The sequence below is a fragment of the Sapajus apella genome, unplaced genomic scaffold (assembly GCF_009761245.1).
Source record: "Sapajus apella isolate SASKATOON/1434 unplaced genomic scaffold, GSC_monkey_1.0 scaffold106, whole genome shotgun sequence".
Taxonomy (NCBI): Eukaryota; Metazoa; Chordata; class Mammalia; order Primates; family Cebidae; genus Sapajus; species Sapajus apella.
The window spans coordinates 2769482-2784923 of NW_022437046.1; the positions used below are offsets into that span (position 1 = coordinate 2769482).

Genomic DNA, 15442 nt, shown 5'->3' on the forward strand with positions numbered 1-15442 from the left:
TAATGAGGATGATATATTTTTCTGTTTCTTTGAGTTCTGAAAATTAAACAAGATGGTACATGACAGCACTCAGTACAGACACTGGCATATTTTAAACATTCTGTTACTAATGTTATTGTTGTAATAAGATTTTTTTTCAGCTGGCAGGAATTAGAGATAGCTTCTTTTTTTTTTTTTTTTTTTTTGGTGAGACGGAGTTTCACTCATGTTACCCAGGCTGGAGTGCAATGGCGCGATCTCGGCTCACCGCAACCTCCGCCTCCTGGGTTCAGGCAATTCTCCTGCCTCAGCCTCCTGAGTAGCTGGGATTACAGGCACGCACCACCATGCCCAGCTAATTTTTTGTATGTTTAGTAGAGACGGGGTTTCACCATGTTGACCAGGATGGTCTCAATCTCTTGACCTCGTGATCCACCCACCTCGGCCTCCCAAAGTGCTGGGATTACAGGCTTGAGCCACTGCGCCCGGCAAGAGATAGCTTCTTAAAGGTTGGTGGCAAAGAGCATTAAATGTCATTTACAGAATGTTATCATACCTACAGTGGATCAGTTCCTTGGAATTGTGTTTGAAATTTTTAGGACTGTTTAGAGATGCTGCTTTTACAATGAAGGGCACTGAATTTCTATTTTTTCTTTGGCTTTTACGTTTTACCACATAGCTAGGTTTCTGGTTCCCCCACAGCTGGTGTGTTCACATAAGATTAGGGTCATGTTAGAGGGAATAATTTCCATGTTTTGTTTGTTTGAGTCAAGAGTCTTGCTCTGTTGCCCAGGCTGGAGTGCCATGGCGTGATCTTGGCTCACAGCAACCTTTGACTCCTGCCTCAGCCTCCTGAGTAGCTGGGACTACAGGTTTCTGCCACTACCACTCCTGGCTAATTTTTGTATTTTTAGTAGAGATGGGGTTTCACCATGTTGGCCAGGCTGGTTTTGAAATCCTGACCTCAAGTGATCCTCTTGCCTTGGCCTCCCAAAGTGCTAGGATTACAGGTATGAGCCACTGTGCCCAGCCTAGTTGCAATGTTTATAGGGTAGTTGTGGTAAGAAGCTAGTTTATTTTACATCTGGCTAAGTGATCAGTGCTGCATGGTTGTATACTCCTGGGTTATAGATTAAAAGACTGTGTAGTCCAAAAAAAAAGTTTCTTTAAAAAACTCAGCTGTAAAATGCTCTGGCTGCATTTGAGTGAAACCAGAAAGGCAGTTATATTTGTTTAGCACCTACTATCAGTGAGGCACTCTGAACAAGCTAAGTACGTTTTTTGTGTATTATTTAACTCAAACACCTTGTACACAGTAGATTAAAGTATCAACGCTGGCGCCAAACTGCCTTGGTTTTACTCTTGCTCTGCTGCATTCTTACTGCATGACATTGGGCAGTTTGCTCAACCTCTTTGTGTCTTGGTTTCCTCATCTGTAAAATGTGGTTACTAAAAGCACCTACCTTAAAAGAATATAGTGAAAATTAAGGGAGCTAATATATATAAAGTGCCTAAAATGATGTCCAGCAACTATTGGCTGCTATTATTATTACTAATTATTATTATTATTATTATAGAAGCTTGCCCATAGTTCTACACCTAATAAGTGGCAAGTTCTGGAGTTAAAACTACTTTTTTTTGGCCAGGCACGGTGGCTCACACCTGTAATCCGAGCACTTGGGAGGCCTGGGATGGTGGATCACATGAGGTCAGGAGTTCGAGACCAGCCTGACCAATATGGTGAATACAAAAAATTAGCGCGGCGTAGTGATGCATGCATGTGGTCCCAGCTGGTTCGGAGACTGAAGCAGGAAAATCCCTTGAACCCAGGAGTCAGAGGTTGCAGTGAGCTGAGATTTGCCATACACTCCAGCCTGGGCAACAAGAGTAAAACTATCTCAAAACAAAAACCAAAAACCCCTACTTTTCCCCCTAATTCTCTATTCTTCTAACTAGTTCTCCACAGAGCATTTAGGGTGATCTTTCTAGGTAGAAATATGATTATGTCACTCTCATGCTTGAAATCCTTCAATGGCTTCCCACTCCCTTAGGATCACAATGAAAGTTTCTCATGTAGCTTCCTAGGTGCTCCAGGGCCTGCCCTGCTTCTCTTCCAACTTCCCTCCCTACCTCCCTCTACCTCCAGTTACACTGGCTTTGTTTTTGTCCCTTTCCACCTCAGGACCTTTGCATATACTCTTCCCCTCTTCATCTAACTAGCCTCTACTATTTTTTCTTAGGTGTCGTCTTTTTTTTAAATTACTTTTTTTGTTTGTTAGTTTTCTTAGGGGTCATCTTGAATGTTACTTCAGGGAACCTCATTAAGTTAGGTCTTTATTTAGAAGAAGGAAAAGGTATTTAACTGCCCTTTTATAGCATGCACTCCTTGCCCTTGTGATTAATTACTTGACTATTATTGGTCTTTCCTATTAGACTCTAAGCTTTGCAAGGCAAGGACTGTTTCTGTCTTCATTAGTGGCCTAACCCTAAGATCTTGCCTAGCACCTGACACATAGTAGGCATTGAATAAAGACTTGTTGATTTGGATTGAATTCTAAAAGCCATGGCAGACATGATTCCTAGAACAGCAGGATGAATGATGTGCTGCTTTTTGCCTCTTTGCTGGCTCTTTGCTCCAAACAGCTCAGAGAAGAAAGAGCTGTTTGTTTTTAGCAACTCAGTTCTCTGTATTGATTGAGGTTTTCAGACTATCGTATTGTTAGGCAATCTCACTGCCCAGCCTTTCAAAGATTAAATTCTTTTCTTCTGATTTTTATTTCATCTTCATCCATTTTTCCTCGGGGAAAGTGGGTAGAGATGATGGCCGTGACCTTTAGATGGAATTGGGCTAGACAGCAGGATACCAGCTTTTGTTCTCTAAATGGTTTGCACTGCTGCAGCTACAACTCACCCAGGTGAGGCGAGGAAGAGCCTCTCATGTGGGTCCCTTAATTTGCCTGCATCCCTTGCCGAGCAGCTGTCTGAAGAGTTGGAAATCTCACTCATCTGGGAGCAGCTTCCAAGCCTGAAGTAGAACCTGCACCTGTGCTCTGCTGAGAGTTAAAGCATCACTCAGCTCACTCGCTGTGAGGCTACTCTTCTTTTTAAAAAATCCATTTACATTTTTTAAAATTGAGGTATAGGCCAGGCATGGTGGCTCACACCTGTAATCCCAGCACTTTGGGAGGCCAAGGCAGGTGGATCATGAAGTCAAGAGATCGAGACCATCCCAGGCAACATGGTGAAACCCTGTCTCTATTAAAAATATAAAAATTAGCCAGGCATGGTGGTGTGCGCCTGTGGTCCCAGCTACTTGGGAGGCTGAGGCAGGAAAATTGCTTGAACCCGGAAAGTAGAGGTTGCAGTGAGCTGAGATTGCGCCACTGCACTCCAACCTGGTGATAGAGACTCTGTCTCAAAAAAAAGAAAAATTGAGGTATAACTTGTATAAAGTGAAGCTCCCCAACACACCAGCAGACTTCCTTGTGTCCCTTTCTCAGCAATACTCCCCCCAAATAGCATTATTTTGTCATTTTAGGTTGACTCCTAAAATTCAATTCTTTCTTTTTTTTTCTTTTCATTTTTTAAGACGGGGTTTCACCATGTTGGTCAGGCTGGTCTTAAACTCCTGACCTCAGGTGATCCACCCGCCTTGGCCTCCAAAGTGCTTGGATTACAGGCGTGAGCCACCACACCCGGCCAAATTCAGTTCTTTCATTTCTTTCCTTTCATTTTACTGTCTGATCATCATAGCAATGTTTATTGCAGAAAATTTGGAAGATACAGAATAGTATAGATACTAAAACAAACAGAAACAAACAAACAAAAAACAACCCATATGTACTCTTACATACATAAAGGCTTGTTCTACATCTTGATAAATGCCTCCTATGAAGCCTTCCCTGAGCCTCCCTTTCCTACCCTTCTTGTCCCTATGGTATTTGGCACATCTCTATTATTGCCTTTGTCTTACTGTAATACAATGTTTGTATACTTGCCTAGCTCTTTAAAACACTCAGAGTGAGCTCCTTGAAAGCATAGACCTCTTTTTTGAGACTGAATCTTGCTCTGTCTCCCAGGCTGGAGTGAGGTGGCATGATCTCAGCTCATTGCCACTTCCTTCTCCCAGGTTCAAGCGATTCTCCTGCCTCAGCCTCCCAAGTAGCTGGGACTACAGGCACTCACCACCACACCCAGCTAATTTTTGTATTTTTAGTAAAGACAGGTCTTTACCATATTAGCCAGGCTGGTCTTGAACTCCTGACCTCAGGTGATCCACCTGCCTCATGCTCCCAATGTGCTGGGATTACAGGTGTGGGCCATCATGCCCAGCTGACTTTTTTTTTTTTTTTTTTTTTTTTGAGACGGAGTTTCACTCTTGTTACCCAGGCTGGAGTGCAATGGCGCGATCTCGGCTCACCGCAACCTCCGTCTCCTGGGTTCAAGCAATTCTCCTGCCTCAGCCTCCCGAGTAGCTGGGACTACAGGCGTGCGCCACCATGCCCAGCTAATTTTTGTATTTTTAGTAGAGACGGGGTTTCACCATGTTGACCAGGATGGTCTCGATCTCTTGACCTCGTGATCCACCCGCCTCGGCCTCCCAAAGTGCTGGGATTACAAGCATGAGCCACTGCGCCCGGCTGCGCCCGGCCTTTTTTTTTTTTTTTGTAAATAGAGACGGTCTCACTAGGTTGCCCAGGCTAGTCTTGAACTCCTGGACTCAAGCAATCCTCCTGTCTTGGCCTCCCAATGTGCTCACACTATAGGTGGGAGCCACCATGCCTGGCTGCATAGACTTCTTACTGCCCATCAGGGTGCCTAGAACAGAGCAGGGTGTTAGTAAATGTTTGTTGAGTGAATAAGTGAACAAGTCAATGAAATCTTGCTGAAGTAAGTGTTAAAGAATAAAACCCATGCTGGGCACGGTGGCTCAAGCCTGTAATCTCAGCACTTTGGGAGGGTGAGGCGGGTGGATCACGAGGTCAAGAGATCGAGACCATCCTGGTCAACATGGTGAAACCCCGTCACTACTAAAAATACAAAACATTAGCTGGGCATGGTGGCGCGTGCCTGTAGTCCCAGCTACTCAGGAGGTTGAGGCAGGAGAATTGCCTGAACCCAGGAGGCGGAGGTTGTGGTGAGCCGAGATCGTGTCATTGCACTCCAGCCTGGGTAACAAGAGTGAAACTCCATCTAAAAAAAAAAAAAAAAAAAAAAGAATAAAACACATGATTGGTGGCAGGAATGGACAATTCTCACTTTAGTCAGTCAGTCCTATCTGCAGAATGCCAAAAAAGAAAAATAGTATTTTAGGTTGTTTTTGCTTTTCTGAAACAATTATTTCACTTGATCATCCATAAGAAATCTATTATTATGTCCCCATTTTTTTTATATTGAAAAGTTATTACTATATTTGAATTTGAAGAAGAGGAGATCAGAGATTATGCTGCAAAGCAGTAGGGGTGTTATTTAGAAAGACCGCCTGAAAGAATTTGTAATACCTTGCATTCACTGACTACATTTATGGTATGCCAGGCAATTACTTATGTAATCTCATTTAATCATTGCAATAGCTCTATGAATTAGGTATTATTATTTTCAATTTATAGCAGAAGAAATGGAGACTCAGAAACCTGAATTTCCATGTTCAAATAGGTAATAGTGGCAGAGCCAATATTTAACTCCCGGACTGACTGACATGTCTCTAATCCATTTTCTATTCCTTCTAAACTCCTGACCTCGGGATCCACATGCCTCAGCCTCCCAAAGTGCTGAGATTACAGGTGTGAGTCACCATGCCTGGCTTATTAATCTAAACTTCTTTTTTTTTTTTCTCTGTTGCCCAGGCTGGAGTGCAGTGGTGCGTCTCTGCTCACTGTGACCTCTGCCTGCCAGGTTCAAGCAATCCTGCCTCGGCCTCCTGAGTGCTGGGATTACAGGCACCCACCACCATACCTGGCTAATTTTTGTATTTTTAGTAGAGATGGGGTTTCACTATGTTGGCCAGTCTGGTCTCAACCTCCCAACCTCAGGTGCTCCACCCACCTCGGCCTCCCAAAGTTCTGGGATTACAGGCATGAGCCACTGTACCCAGCCTCTAAATTTCTTTTGTAGAGGTCCACCTATAGAGGGCCATACTACTTGCTTATTAAGTGATGATTTGTGACATCGGAAAATTTAGGAATCCTACTGTCATTATTATTTCATTTATCTTCAGTTTTATGAACTTTCTGATAAGATGAACATAACACTAATACCATATTTCCATGTAGCCATTAGTCCAGTCTTACATACCTGGTCCTCACAATTCTCTGTTGATATAGGCCTAGATGGTTATCCTGTTTATATGAAGAAAGTGAGGCCCAGAGGGGGAAGTGACTTACCTAAGTAAATATTGCTAATAAGTAGCAGGGCCGACACTTGACTCCATGGGTCGTGTTGTTTTCACTGTTAACATGTAGACATGCTGAAGCTGATTTTAGTAAGCATAAACTCTACAACCTGAGAGAGAAGTCGCCCCCTCAGGGAAAATTAATAATGTTTGGAGGTAGTTTTGACTGTCACCACTTGGGGAATACTGCAGATATCCAGTGGGTAGAGGGATGTATGTGGATGTGTAGGCCAGCCCCTACAGCAAAGAATTATCTGGTCTAAAATGTCTGTAGCACTGACGTTGAGAAATCCTGTTGTAGAACACTTAGTTTTTATATATTATTTCTCCAGAACAGGTTTAATACCCAAGGTTAGCCTCCAGAGCATACCTAGTAATGAACTTGATTCTTTTTTTTTTCTCTTTTTTCTTTTTTTTTGTATTTTTTTGTTTAAGACAAGGTCTCTCTCTGTTGCCCAGGCTGGAGTGCAGTGGCACAATGTTGGCTCACTGCATCCTTGACCTCCTGTGCTCAAATGATCTGACCATCACAGCCTCTTTAGCAACTGGGACTACAGGAGCGTGCCACCACACCCAGCTAATTTTTGTATATTTGTAGAGACAAGGTCTCACTGTTTTGCTCAGGCTAGTCTTGAATTCCCGAGTTCAAATGATCTGGCTGCCCTGGCCTCCCAAATTGCTGGGATTACAGGTGTGCGCCACCACACCTGGCCACTTGATTCTTTTAGAATGGGCTATTTTTCAGTAGCAACAAATTATTTATTAATCAGCAGGTTTTATTCAGAGCATTGTATTAAGTATGATTAGAGATGCAGAACTGCATTAAACATTGTGTATTTGCTTAGGGAGTTTACAGACTTTTGAAGGAGATAAGGGGGATCCAGTTACTTTGCTCCTGGTTGCAGATAAGCATCCTCTGCGTTCCAGGAGCTAGTGCATGCTGTAGTGGCGATACTCATGGACTACCATGATTGAAGTTGTTGGTGGCTTCAGTGAACACTGATATTAGCTGACTCTTCCTTCCCACAGTTATGCGATACCAACCAAAACCTTAGAAGTGTTGCAGTTGCAGGACCAAGGCAGCAAAATGTTCCTGGACTCAGTGCTTACCATCCATGAGCGAGTGGTTCAGGTAGGCACTCCAGGAGAATCAAAAATGTATTTGCTTTTCCTGGTTCTTGTCTCTGTCCACTTTTTCCCCTTCTGTCATGCTCTTGTCTTTCTCCTGCCTGCCCTTGAATGATGGTGTTCTCCAGGGTTCAGTTCTTGACACAGCCATCTCTCCTTTTATAATACCTTCCCCCTATGTAGTCTCATTCATTCCTCAGGCCTGTGACCACCATTTAATACTGATGACGCCCAGGTGTATACATAGTCCTGATCTGTTGGCTGAGGCTTGAAGTTTGATACTTGGTTGTCTACTGGCCTTCTCGACTTGGATGTTCCACAGGTGTTCTCCCTGCACTCCGTCTATGCAAAATTAGTTATAGAGGGACTCATTTTCTGTAATCTTCTCCACCTTTGAACCTAATGTGTCACCTTTCTTTGTCCTCTGATATCTATTCATTCACCAAATTCTGTAGCTTCTACCTCCTAAAAATCTTTCAGATTCATCCACTTCCATTTACCCCCATACCAAGTGATCCTATCATTTTCCTGCTTGAAACCCCTAAGTGGCTTGCTTCCTTTGATCTCTAGCAGTTGTCCTCTTTTCTTCCTGCAGATAAAGATGAGTGCCAACCACACCACCATGAGGGTGCCCAGAGGTATTAAAAATTCACAGCTTCCCCAGTTTTAACATCATCCCCCTTTTAATAAGAGCATTAATTGACATGTAATGGACACATTCAATTTACCAATTTGAAGTATACAATATACAATAAAGGTGGTTTTTAGTATATTCAAAGAGTTATGCAACCGTCATCACCATCAATTTCAGAACATTTTCATCACCCAAAAAGAAACCGCATCCCCTTTAGCAGTCACTCCTCTTTCCTGATCACTCCAACCCCTTGCAGCCACTAATCTACTTTCTGTCTCTGTGTATTTATCTCTTCATTTAAATGGAATTGTATGTACATCAAATGACCTTTTGTGTCAGGCTTCCTTCACGAGCATAATGTTGTCAAGGTTCATCTCTGTTATGACATGCATTGGTACTTCATTCCTTTTTATTGCCAAATAATATCCCACTGTATAGGCATCACCCCTTTTTGATCCACTCAAGGAACATATCAGCAAGGTAATAAAATGAATGTTAAATTTAAGTCTAAGTATGCTAATTTTAGAAATAATTAAGTATAATCTTTGGCTTTTAAAATATAATCAGAAATAGATTATTTATAATATATTCTGTGACAGATCTGACATGTTAGAAGCCCATAGAATAGTTTGAACGCTTTAGGTTGGTACTCAGCTGCCTTCATGATTCTCCTCCTGCTTTTCCTCTTCGCAGCCCATTTACTCCAGCCACACAAGGAGCTAGTTTTAATTTCCTAACACTGTTATACCCCCGCATTTTACTGAATGCTGTTTCCTCTCCTTTCAAAATCCTCCACATTACTATTGAATTCTCCTAGTTTACTCCTATTTTTCTTCAAGATTTCACCCAGATACTACCTCTTCTGGAAGCTTTTTTTGACTTTCCTTGGTTGAGTTGGGTAGGAATTTCTCTTGTGGGTCCTTGCAGCCCCCTGCCTGCCCTTTTACCATACATTTGATTCACCTCTGTGTTCTTAGCACAGGCTCTGACACCAGTCAGATCCTGGTGTGCCTGGATATGGGCAAAGCCAAGTTGAATCAGAAAGTCAGTGTGCCTGGGTACAGTGATTCACACCTGTAATCCCAGCACTTTGGGAGAATACGGAAGGTGGATCATGTGAGGTGAGGAGTTGACCAGCCTGGCCAACATGGTAAAACCATATCTCTACTAAAAATACAACAATTAGTCAGGCATGGTGGCAGGTACCTGTTATTCCAGCTTCTTGGGAGGCAGAGGCAGGAGAATTGCTTGACCTGGGAGGTGGAGGTTGCAGTGAGCCAAGATAGCATCACTGCACTCCAGCCTGGGGGCAACAGAGCAAGACTTCGTCTCAAAAAAACAAAAAAGAAAGCCTGAGCTGGGTGACATGGTTCATGCCTGTAAACCTAGTACTTTTAGAGGCCAAAGTGGGAGGATTGCTTGAATCTAGGAATTAGACCAGTCTGGGCAACATAGCAAGACACTGTTTCTACCAAAAAATTAAAATAAAAAATTAGTTGGACTTAGTGGCACATGCCTATAGTCCCAGCTACTCTGGAGGCTGAGGAGGAAGGATTCTTGAACCCAGGAGTTCCAGGTTGCAGTGAGCTGTGATTGCTCCACTGCACTCCAGCCTGGGCAACAGAAAGAGACCCTGGACTTTCTTTTTTTTTTTTTTTTTGAGATGGAGTCTCACTGTGTCACCCAAGCTGGAGTGCAGTGGCGTGATCTCAGCTCACTGCAGCCTCTGCCTCTTGGGTTCAAGCAATTCTCCTGCCTCAGCCTCCTGAGTAGCTGGGATTACAGGTGCCCGCCACCACACCCAGCTAATTTTTTGTATTTTTAGTAGAGATGAGGTTTCACCATGTTGGCCAGGCTCGTCTTGAACTCCTAACCTCAGGTGATCCACCTGCCTCAGCCTCCCAAAGTGCTGGGATTAAAGGTGTGAGCCACTGCGCCAGGCTTTATTTCTTATTTATTTATTTATGAGATGGAGTTTCATTCCTGTTGCCCGGGCTGGAGTGCAATGACATGAAATTGGCTCACCGCAACCTCCGCCTCCTAGGTTCAAGCGATTCTCCTACCTCAGCCTTCCCAAGTAGTTGGGATTATAGACACGTGCTACCACACCCAACTAATTTTGTATTTTTAGTAGAGATGGCATTTCTCCATGTTGGTCAGGCTGATCTCAAACTCCTGACCTCAAGTGATCCGACTGCCTCAGCCTTCCAAAGTGCTGGGATTACAGATGTGAGCCACTATGCCCTGGCCAAGACCCTGGACTTTAAAACCTCTTGGTCCAGTAATGACATCTAATACCCATGGGAGCAGATATTGGCACTGACCATCTCAGCAGCTTGGCAGATAGCAGGAGAAATCCTGTAGAGGCCAGGTTCAGAAACCAGTTTTGGTGTTAATCTTCCATCCTTGGGCTCTCCAGACTCTACTGGAGCTGGCATTTGAACCCATGCCATGTCTGCCTAATTGCCTTGTTTTTAGCTCCTCCCACCCCTCAGAACACCTTCTTTCATTTTGCAGATCAGCGGTTTGAGTGCTACATTTGCAGAGATTTTCTTGGAAATAATCCAAAGCAATCTTCCTGAAGGAGTCAGATTGTTAGTGAAGGAGGTAGGTGCTGATTTGAGAAGAGGCCCCTGCTGGCCTGTGTATGCTCAAAATAAGGATAGGAACATCTGGACTTCCTGGCTTCTCAAAAATTAGAAAGAACAGAGAAATGTGGGTAATGTAGCCTAAATAATAATCAGAAAAGACGTGCACTCTCATGACACTGTGATCATTATTCCAGCTTCTGAGGCATCAAGGATGATGCTTTGTGGCCTATGAGTGCTGACTTTCAGCACATCATCCTGATGTTGGTGGTGAGCCTATGAGGCCCCAGAATTATCTCCTTTTTCAGGCAGTTGTGTAGAAGAAAGATCATGGTTTAAGATAATATATTGTGTAATAAAGCAGAACACCAATCGGAAAATACATGTTAGAGAAAACTTTCCTGGACCTTCAAGGCTTGACTGTAGCCTAACTGAATATATTTCATAAGGAATGCTAGTCAATAGGATTTTTAGTCAGGCATGGAAAACTTGGAGAACATTAGGAATCTTAGCCTAAAAACTGAGTATTTGGGTCCGGTTGCCAAGATGATCCTTCTTCTGACACAGATGTATCAGGTCATCTTAGATTGGTACCATTTGCTCCATCTAGCTCTGCTTGTTCTGAGTCCATGTTTGTCAAGCTTCTGGTTGTTATTTGGTCTTCACATAGATTTGGGTACAGGGACAGCATGTGCTGGTCATGCTGACTTAAAATAGTCCAATCCCTGTTTGTTTTATTTCGTATGTAAATAATTTTGGTATTCTATCTCTCTCTTAAATGCTTCTATTGTGATAGTTACAGCATTTTGACATTAAATCTTCATATATCTGTCTTTTCTAACCAGACTGTAAGTTCATGGAAAGCAAGGAGGAAATCTGATTGAAGTTTGAATCTCTAATATCTAATACAAGTCTGCTACATAGTCGATTATAAAAGTTACTTGAATCTGAATGATTGTCTACAGAGCTGGCTTATGGGCCCTTTTTGGATGCTGTGCATATTTGGGTAACTAAAAGCTCTGCAGTAATTTCCACTTATTTTCTTTTTCTTCTCCTTAGCACACTGAAGAAGACTTCAAGGGAAGATTCAAAGCTCGACCAGAACTGGAAGAACTATTGGCTAAGTTGAACTAGCTACTGTAGATCCTTTCATGCCAGCACTGGTCATACTGAGTGCCAAGGAGAAGAGCTTACTGGGTGGTCAGAGTTCATCAGGAGACCTGACCTTTAGATTTCATAAGTACCCATTCCCATAGCCAGTAATGCCTGCACTCCTCTGTGGCATGGCTGTACTTGCCATTTGTTACCACTTACCTATGAGCTAACTCTTGTTATCCTCCATCTAATAAAAATCTGCTACTGATATGTATATGTATGTGTGTTAGAGAAATTGGCTCATCCTGTGGAGTATCTTTAATAGATTCTGGCTGGGTACAGTGGCTCACACCTGTAATCCCAGCACTTTGGGAGGCCAAGGCGGGTAGATCACGAGGTAAAGAGATCAAGACCGTCCTGGCCAACATGGTGAAACCCCATCTCTATTAAACATACAAAAAATTAGCTGGGTGTGGTGGTGCATGCCTGTAGCTCCAACTACTCGGGAGGCTGAGGCAGGAGAATTGCTTGATCCCAGGAGGCAGAGGTTGCAGTGAGCCAGTATCACTCCACTGCATTCCAGCCTGGTGACAGAGCACGACTCTGTCTCAAAAAAAAAAAAAAGAGGTTCTATATTTTGGCCAGGCACAGTAGTGCATCCTTGGAATCCCAGAATTTTGCGAGGCCAAGGCAGGAGGATTGCTTGAGACCAGGAGCTTGAGACCAGCCTAGCAACGTAGGGAGACCTTGTCTTTTTTTTTTTGAGACGGAGTTTCGCTCTTATTAGCCAGGCTGGAGTGCAATGGCATGGTCTCGGCTCACCGCAACCTCCACCTCCTGGGTTCAGGCAATTCTCCTGCCTCAACCTCCTGAGTAGCTGGGATTACAGGCATGCACCACCATGCCCAGCTAATGTTTTGTATTTTTAGTAGAGACGGGGTTTCACCATGTTGACCAGGATGGTCTCGATCTCTTGACCTTGTGATCTACCCGCCTCGGCCTCCCAAAGTGCTGGGATTACAGGCTTGAGCCACCGCGCCCAGTGGGAGACCTTGTCTTTACCAAAAACATTTTTTAAAATTAGCCATGGTGGGCATGGTTGTGTGCACTTGTAGTACCACTACTTGGGAAGCTGAGGTGGGAGGATTGCTTGAGCCCAGGAGTTTGAGACTGCAGGAGCTATGATTGTGCCATTGCACTCCAGCCTGGGTGACAGAGCAAGACCCTTTCTCCTAAAAAACAAACAAAAAAAAAAAAGGCGGGGGAGATTTGGCTGGGTGCAGGGCTCACACCTGTGATCCCAGCACTTTGGGAGGCTGAGGCGGGAGGATCAGGAGGTCAGGAGATCAAGACCATCCTGGCCAACATAGTGAAACCCTGTCTCTACTAAAAAATATAAAAATTAGGCCTGGCGCGGTGGCTCAAATATGAAATAATTTGGTTTCATATTTATAAAATTAAACATTTTAAAATGAATAATTCAGTATCATTTATTTAGTACATTCACAAAGTTGTGCAATCACCAGCTCTATCTAATTCCAAAACCCCTCCCTGTTTTATAAAATAAAACAGGGATAAATAAAATTTATAAAATAAAGGTTTCTGGGATAAGAGCCTTGTTTACTCACTTACATACTGCCTCTGGTTGCTTTATGCTACAATGGCAGAGCTGGGTAGCTGCATGTGTATTGCCTCTATATAATATGGGCAGTGGGCATGTCACATGTTTTCCATTTGGAAACCTGTAAAAAATAGCAGTCTTTTCCAGTTGCTCAGTTGTTATCAATATGTGGAAGCAGGAATCAGAATTTCATAAATTGACAAGATACTGGAGCTTAAGGACTTTAGGATTCAGCCAAACTAACTGTGTCTTTTACCTAAGTACAGGTTAGGGGTCCATAGAGGGCAATCCTTTGCCCAAGGTCATGGGGTATGTCACTGGCAGAGGGGCAGCAGGATTCAAATCTCTTGATTCCTACTCCACCTCTTTCTGTCACATTACTCAGGAATGAATCAGGCTTCTGACACAGGAGGCAGCTGGATTCTGTCACCTTGGAGCTCTTGTGTCACTGACCTAGTTGATGATTTATCCTCTGACTGGAGTCAGAGAGCTTTTGTTCCTCATGATTAGTTTGCCCTGAGACAAATGAAAATTACTCTTAATGTCTTATCATGGTAAGAGGGACTGGAGATATTCTGATTGCCAGAACCTCAGGGTTACAAAACAATTATGAGCTTTGACTCTCCTGGAGGGAGGCTCAGAAGGAAATGGATGTTCTTAGGATCACATGGCAGTGAAACCAAATGGAACACAAGTCTTCTGGCTCCAGGTTGAAAATACTTTCCCTTCCCTCCCTGAGACAAACTTTTAAAGGAAAAGAGGCAAACAAACCTGGGTTGTGCCTGACTTCTACATTTATTAGTTTTGAAGCTGAGTTATTCTAGCCTCAATGAACCTCAGATTTCTGATCTGAAGAATGGGGATAATCCCTTTTTAGGGACTTGAGATGGAGATAATGTATATAATGAGCTAGTAATGATCAGTAAATGTTATATTTCCTTCCCTTCTAAAACTTCTTTGGCATACATTTTTAAGATTTTTTTCATTGTGGTGTAATTTATATATAGTGACACACAGATTTTGAGCATATATTTGATCAATTTTGAAACTACGTCTACCTATCCATGAAATCCATACTTCTATCAAGGTAAAGAACATGTCCATCACCCCAAAAAGTTCCCTCATAATCTATTTCTTCCTCTCCCCCACCCCCAGAAATGGAGTCTTTCTCTGTTGCCCAGGCTGGAGTACAGTGGTGCAAATCTCGGCTAACTGCAACCTCTGTCTCTGGGTTTAAGCAATTCTCCTGCCTCAGCCTTCCAAGCAGCTAGGATTGCAGGTGCCACCATGCCTGGCTAATTTTTGTATTTTTAGTAGATACAGGGTTTTTACCGTGTTGGCCAGGCCGGTCTCCAACTGGCTGGTCTCGAACTCCTGACCTTGTGATCTGCCTGCCTCAGCCTCCCAAAGTGCTGGGATTACAGGCGTGAGCCACTGCACCTGGCCATCTTTCACATTTTCCCCAAGAAGTAACCACCAACCTCCTTTCTACTCCCATAGATCAGTTTTGCCTTTCTAGTACTACATATAAATGAAATATACAGTATGTATTCTTTTGTGTCTGACTTCATTTAGCATAATGTTTTATCCATTGTGTTACATCAGTGCTTCATTTCTTCAGCATACTTTCAGTTTTGAATATCCTAGTTGGGGTTAAATTATACCTAGCACTGCCATGGAATCTCAAGGGATAGGCAGGAGAGAAGAAGGAATATCAGTGGATTGAGAATCAGAATAGATGTGTTCTAATACTGGCTCTATCAATACATAACCTTGGAGATAAACTATTTTGGTCTTCATTTTACAAATGTGTTCACTGGCCCAGGGAGGGAAAGAGACTTGTCTAAGGTCACCTAGTTAGCCAGTGGCAGAGCCAAGCATAGTTTAAGGTTACTCAATTCCTGGTTGAGTGGCTGAATGCACATTACTGAGATTTTTAAAAAAGGATTTTTATGTAGATCACTCATTTTCTTTCTTTCTTTTTTTTTGAAACAGAGTTTCACTCT

At 43.1% G+C, this 15442-nt stretch overlaps 1 protein-coding gene across 2 annotated transcripts in view; it reads left to right on the forward strand.

The window, feature by feature from the left end:
- The window catches only part of MRPL48 (mitochondrial ribosomal protein L48), a 71477-nt gene extending 59388 nt beyond the window's left edge, over positions 1-12089 (forward strand). Inside the window, exons 6-8 of one of the 2 annotated variants that reach the window (XM_032259026.1) lie at positions 7400-7502; positions 10650-10739; positions 11780-12089. In XM_032259026.1, the coding sequence (XP_032114917.1) occupies positions 7400-7502; positions 10650-10739; positions 11780-11854 (268 nt within the window). In that variant the 3' untranslated portion in view covers positions 11855-12089. The remainder of the gene's footprint in view (positions 1-7399; positions 7503-10649; positions 10740-11779) is intronic. The other variant, XM_032259027.1, reaches the window with a different exon arrangement.
- The last annotated feature ends 3353 nt before the right edge of the window (positions 12090-15442 follow it).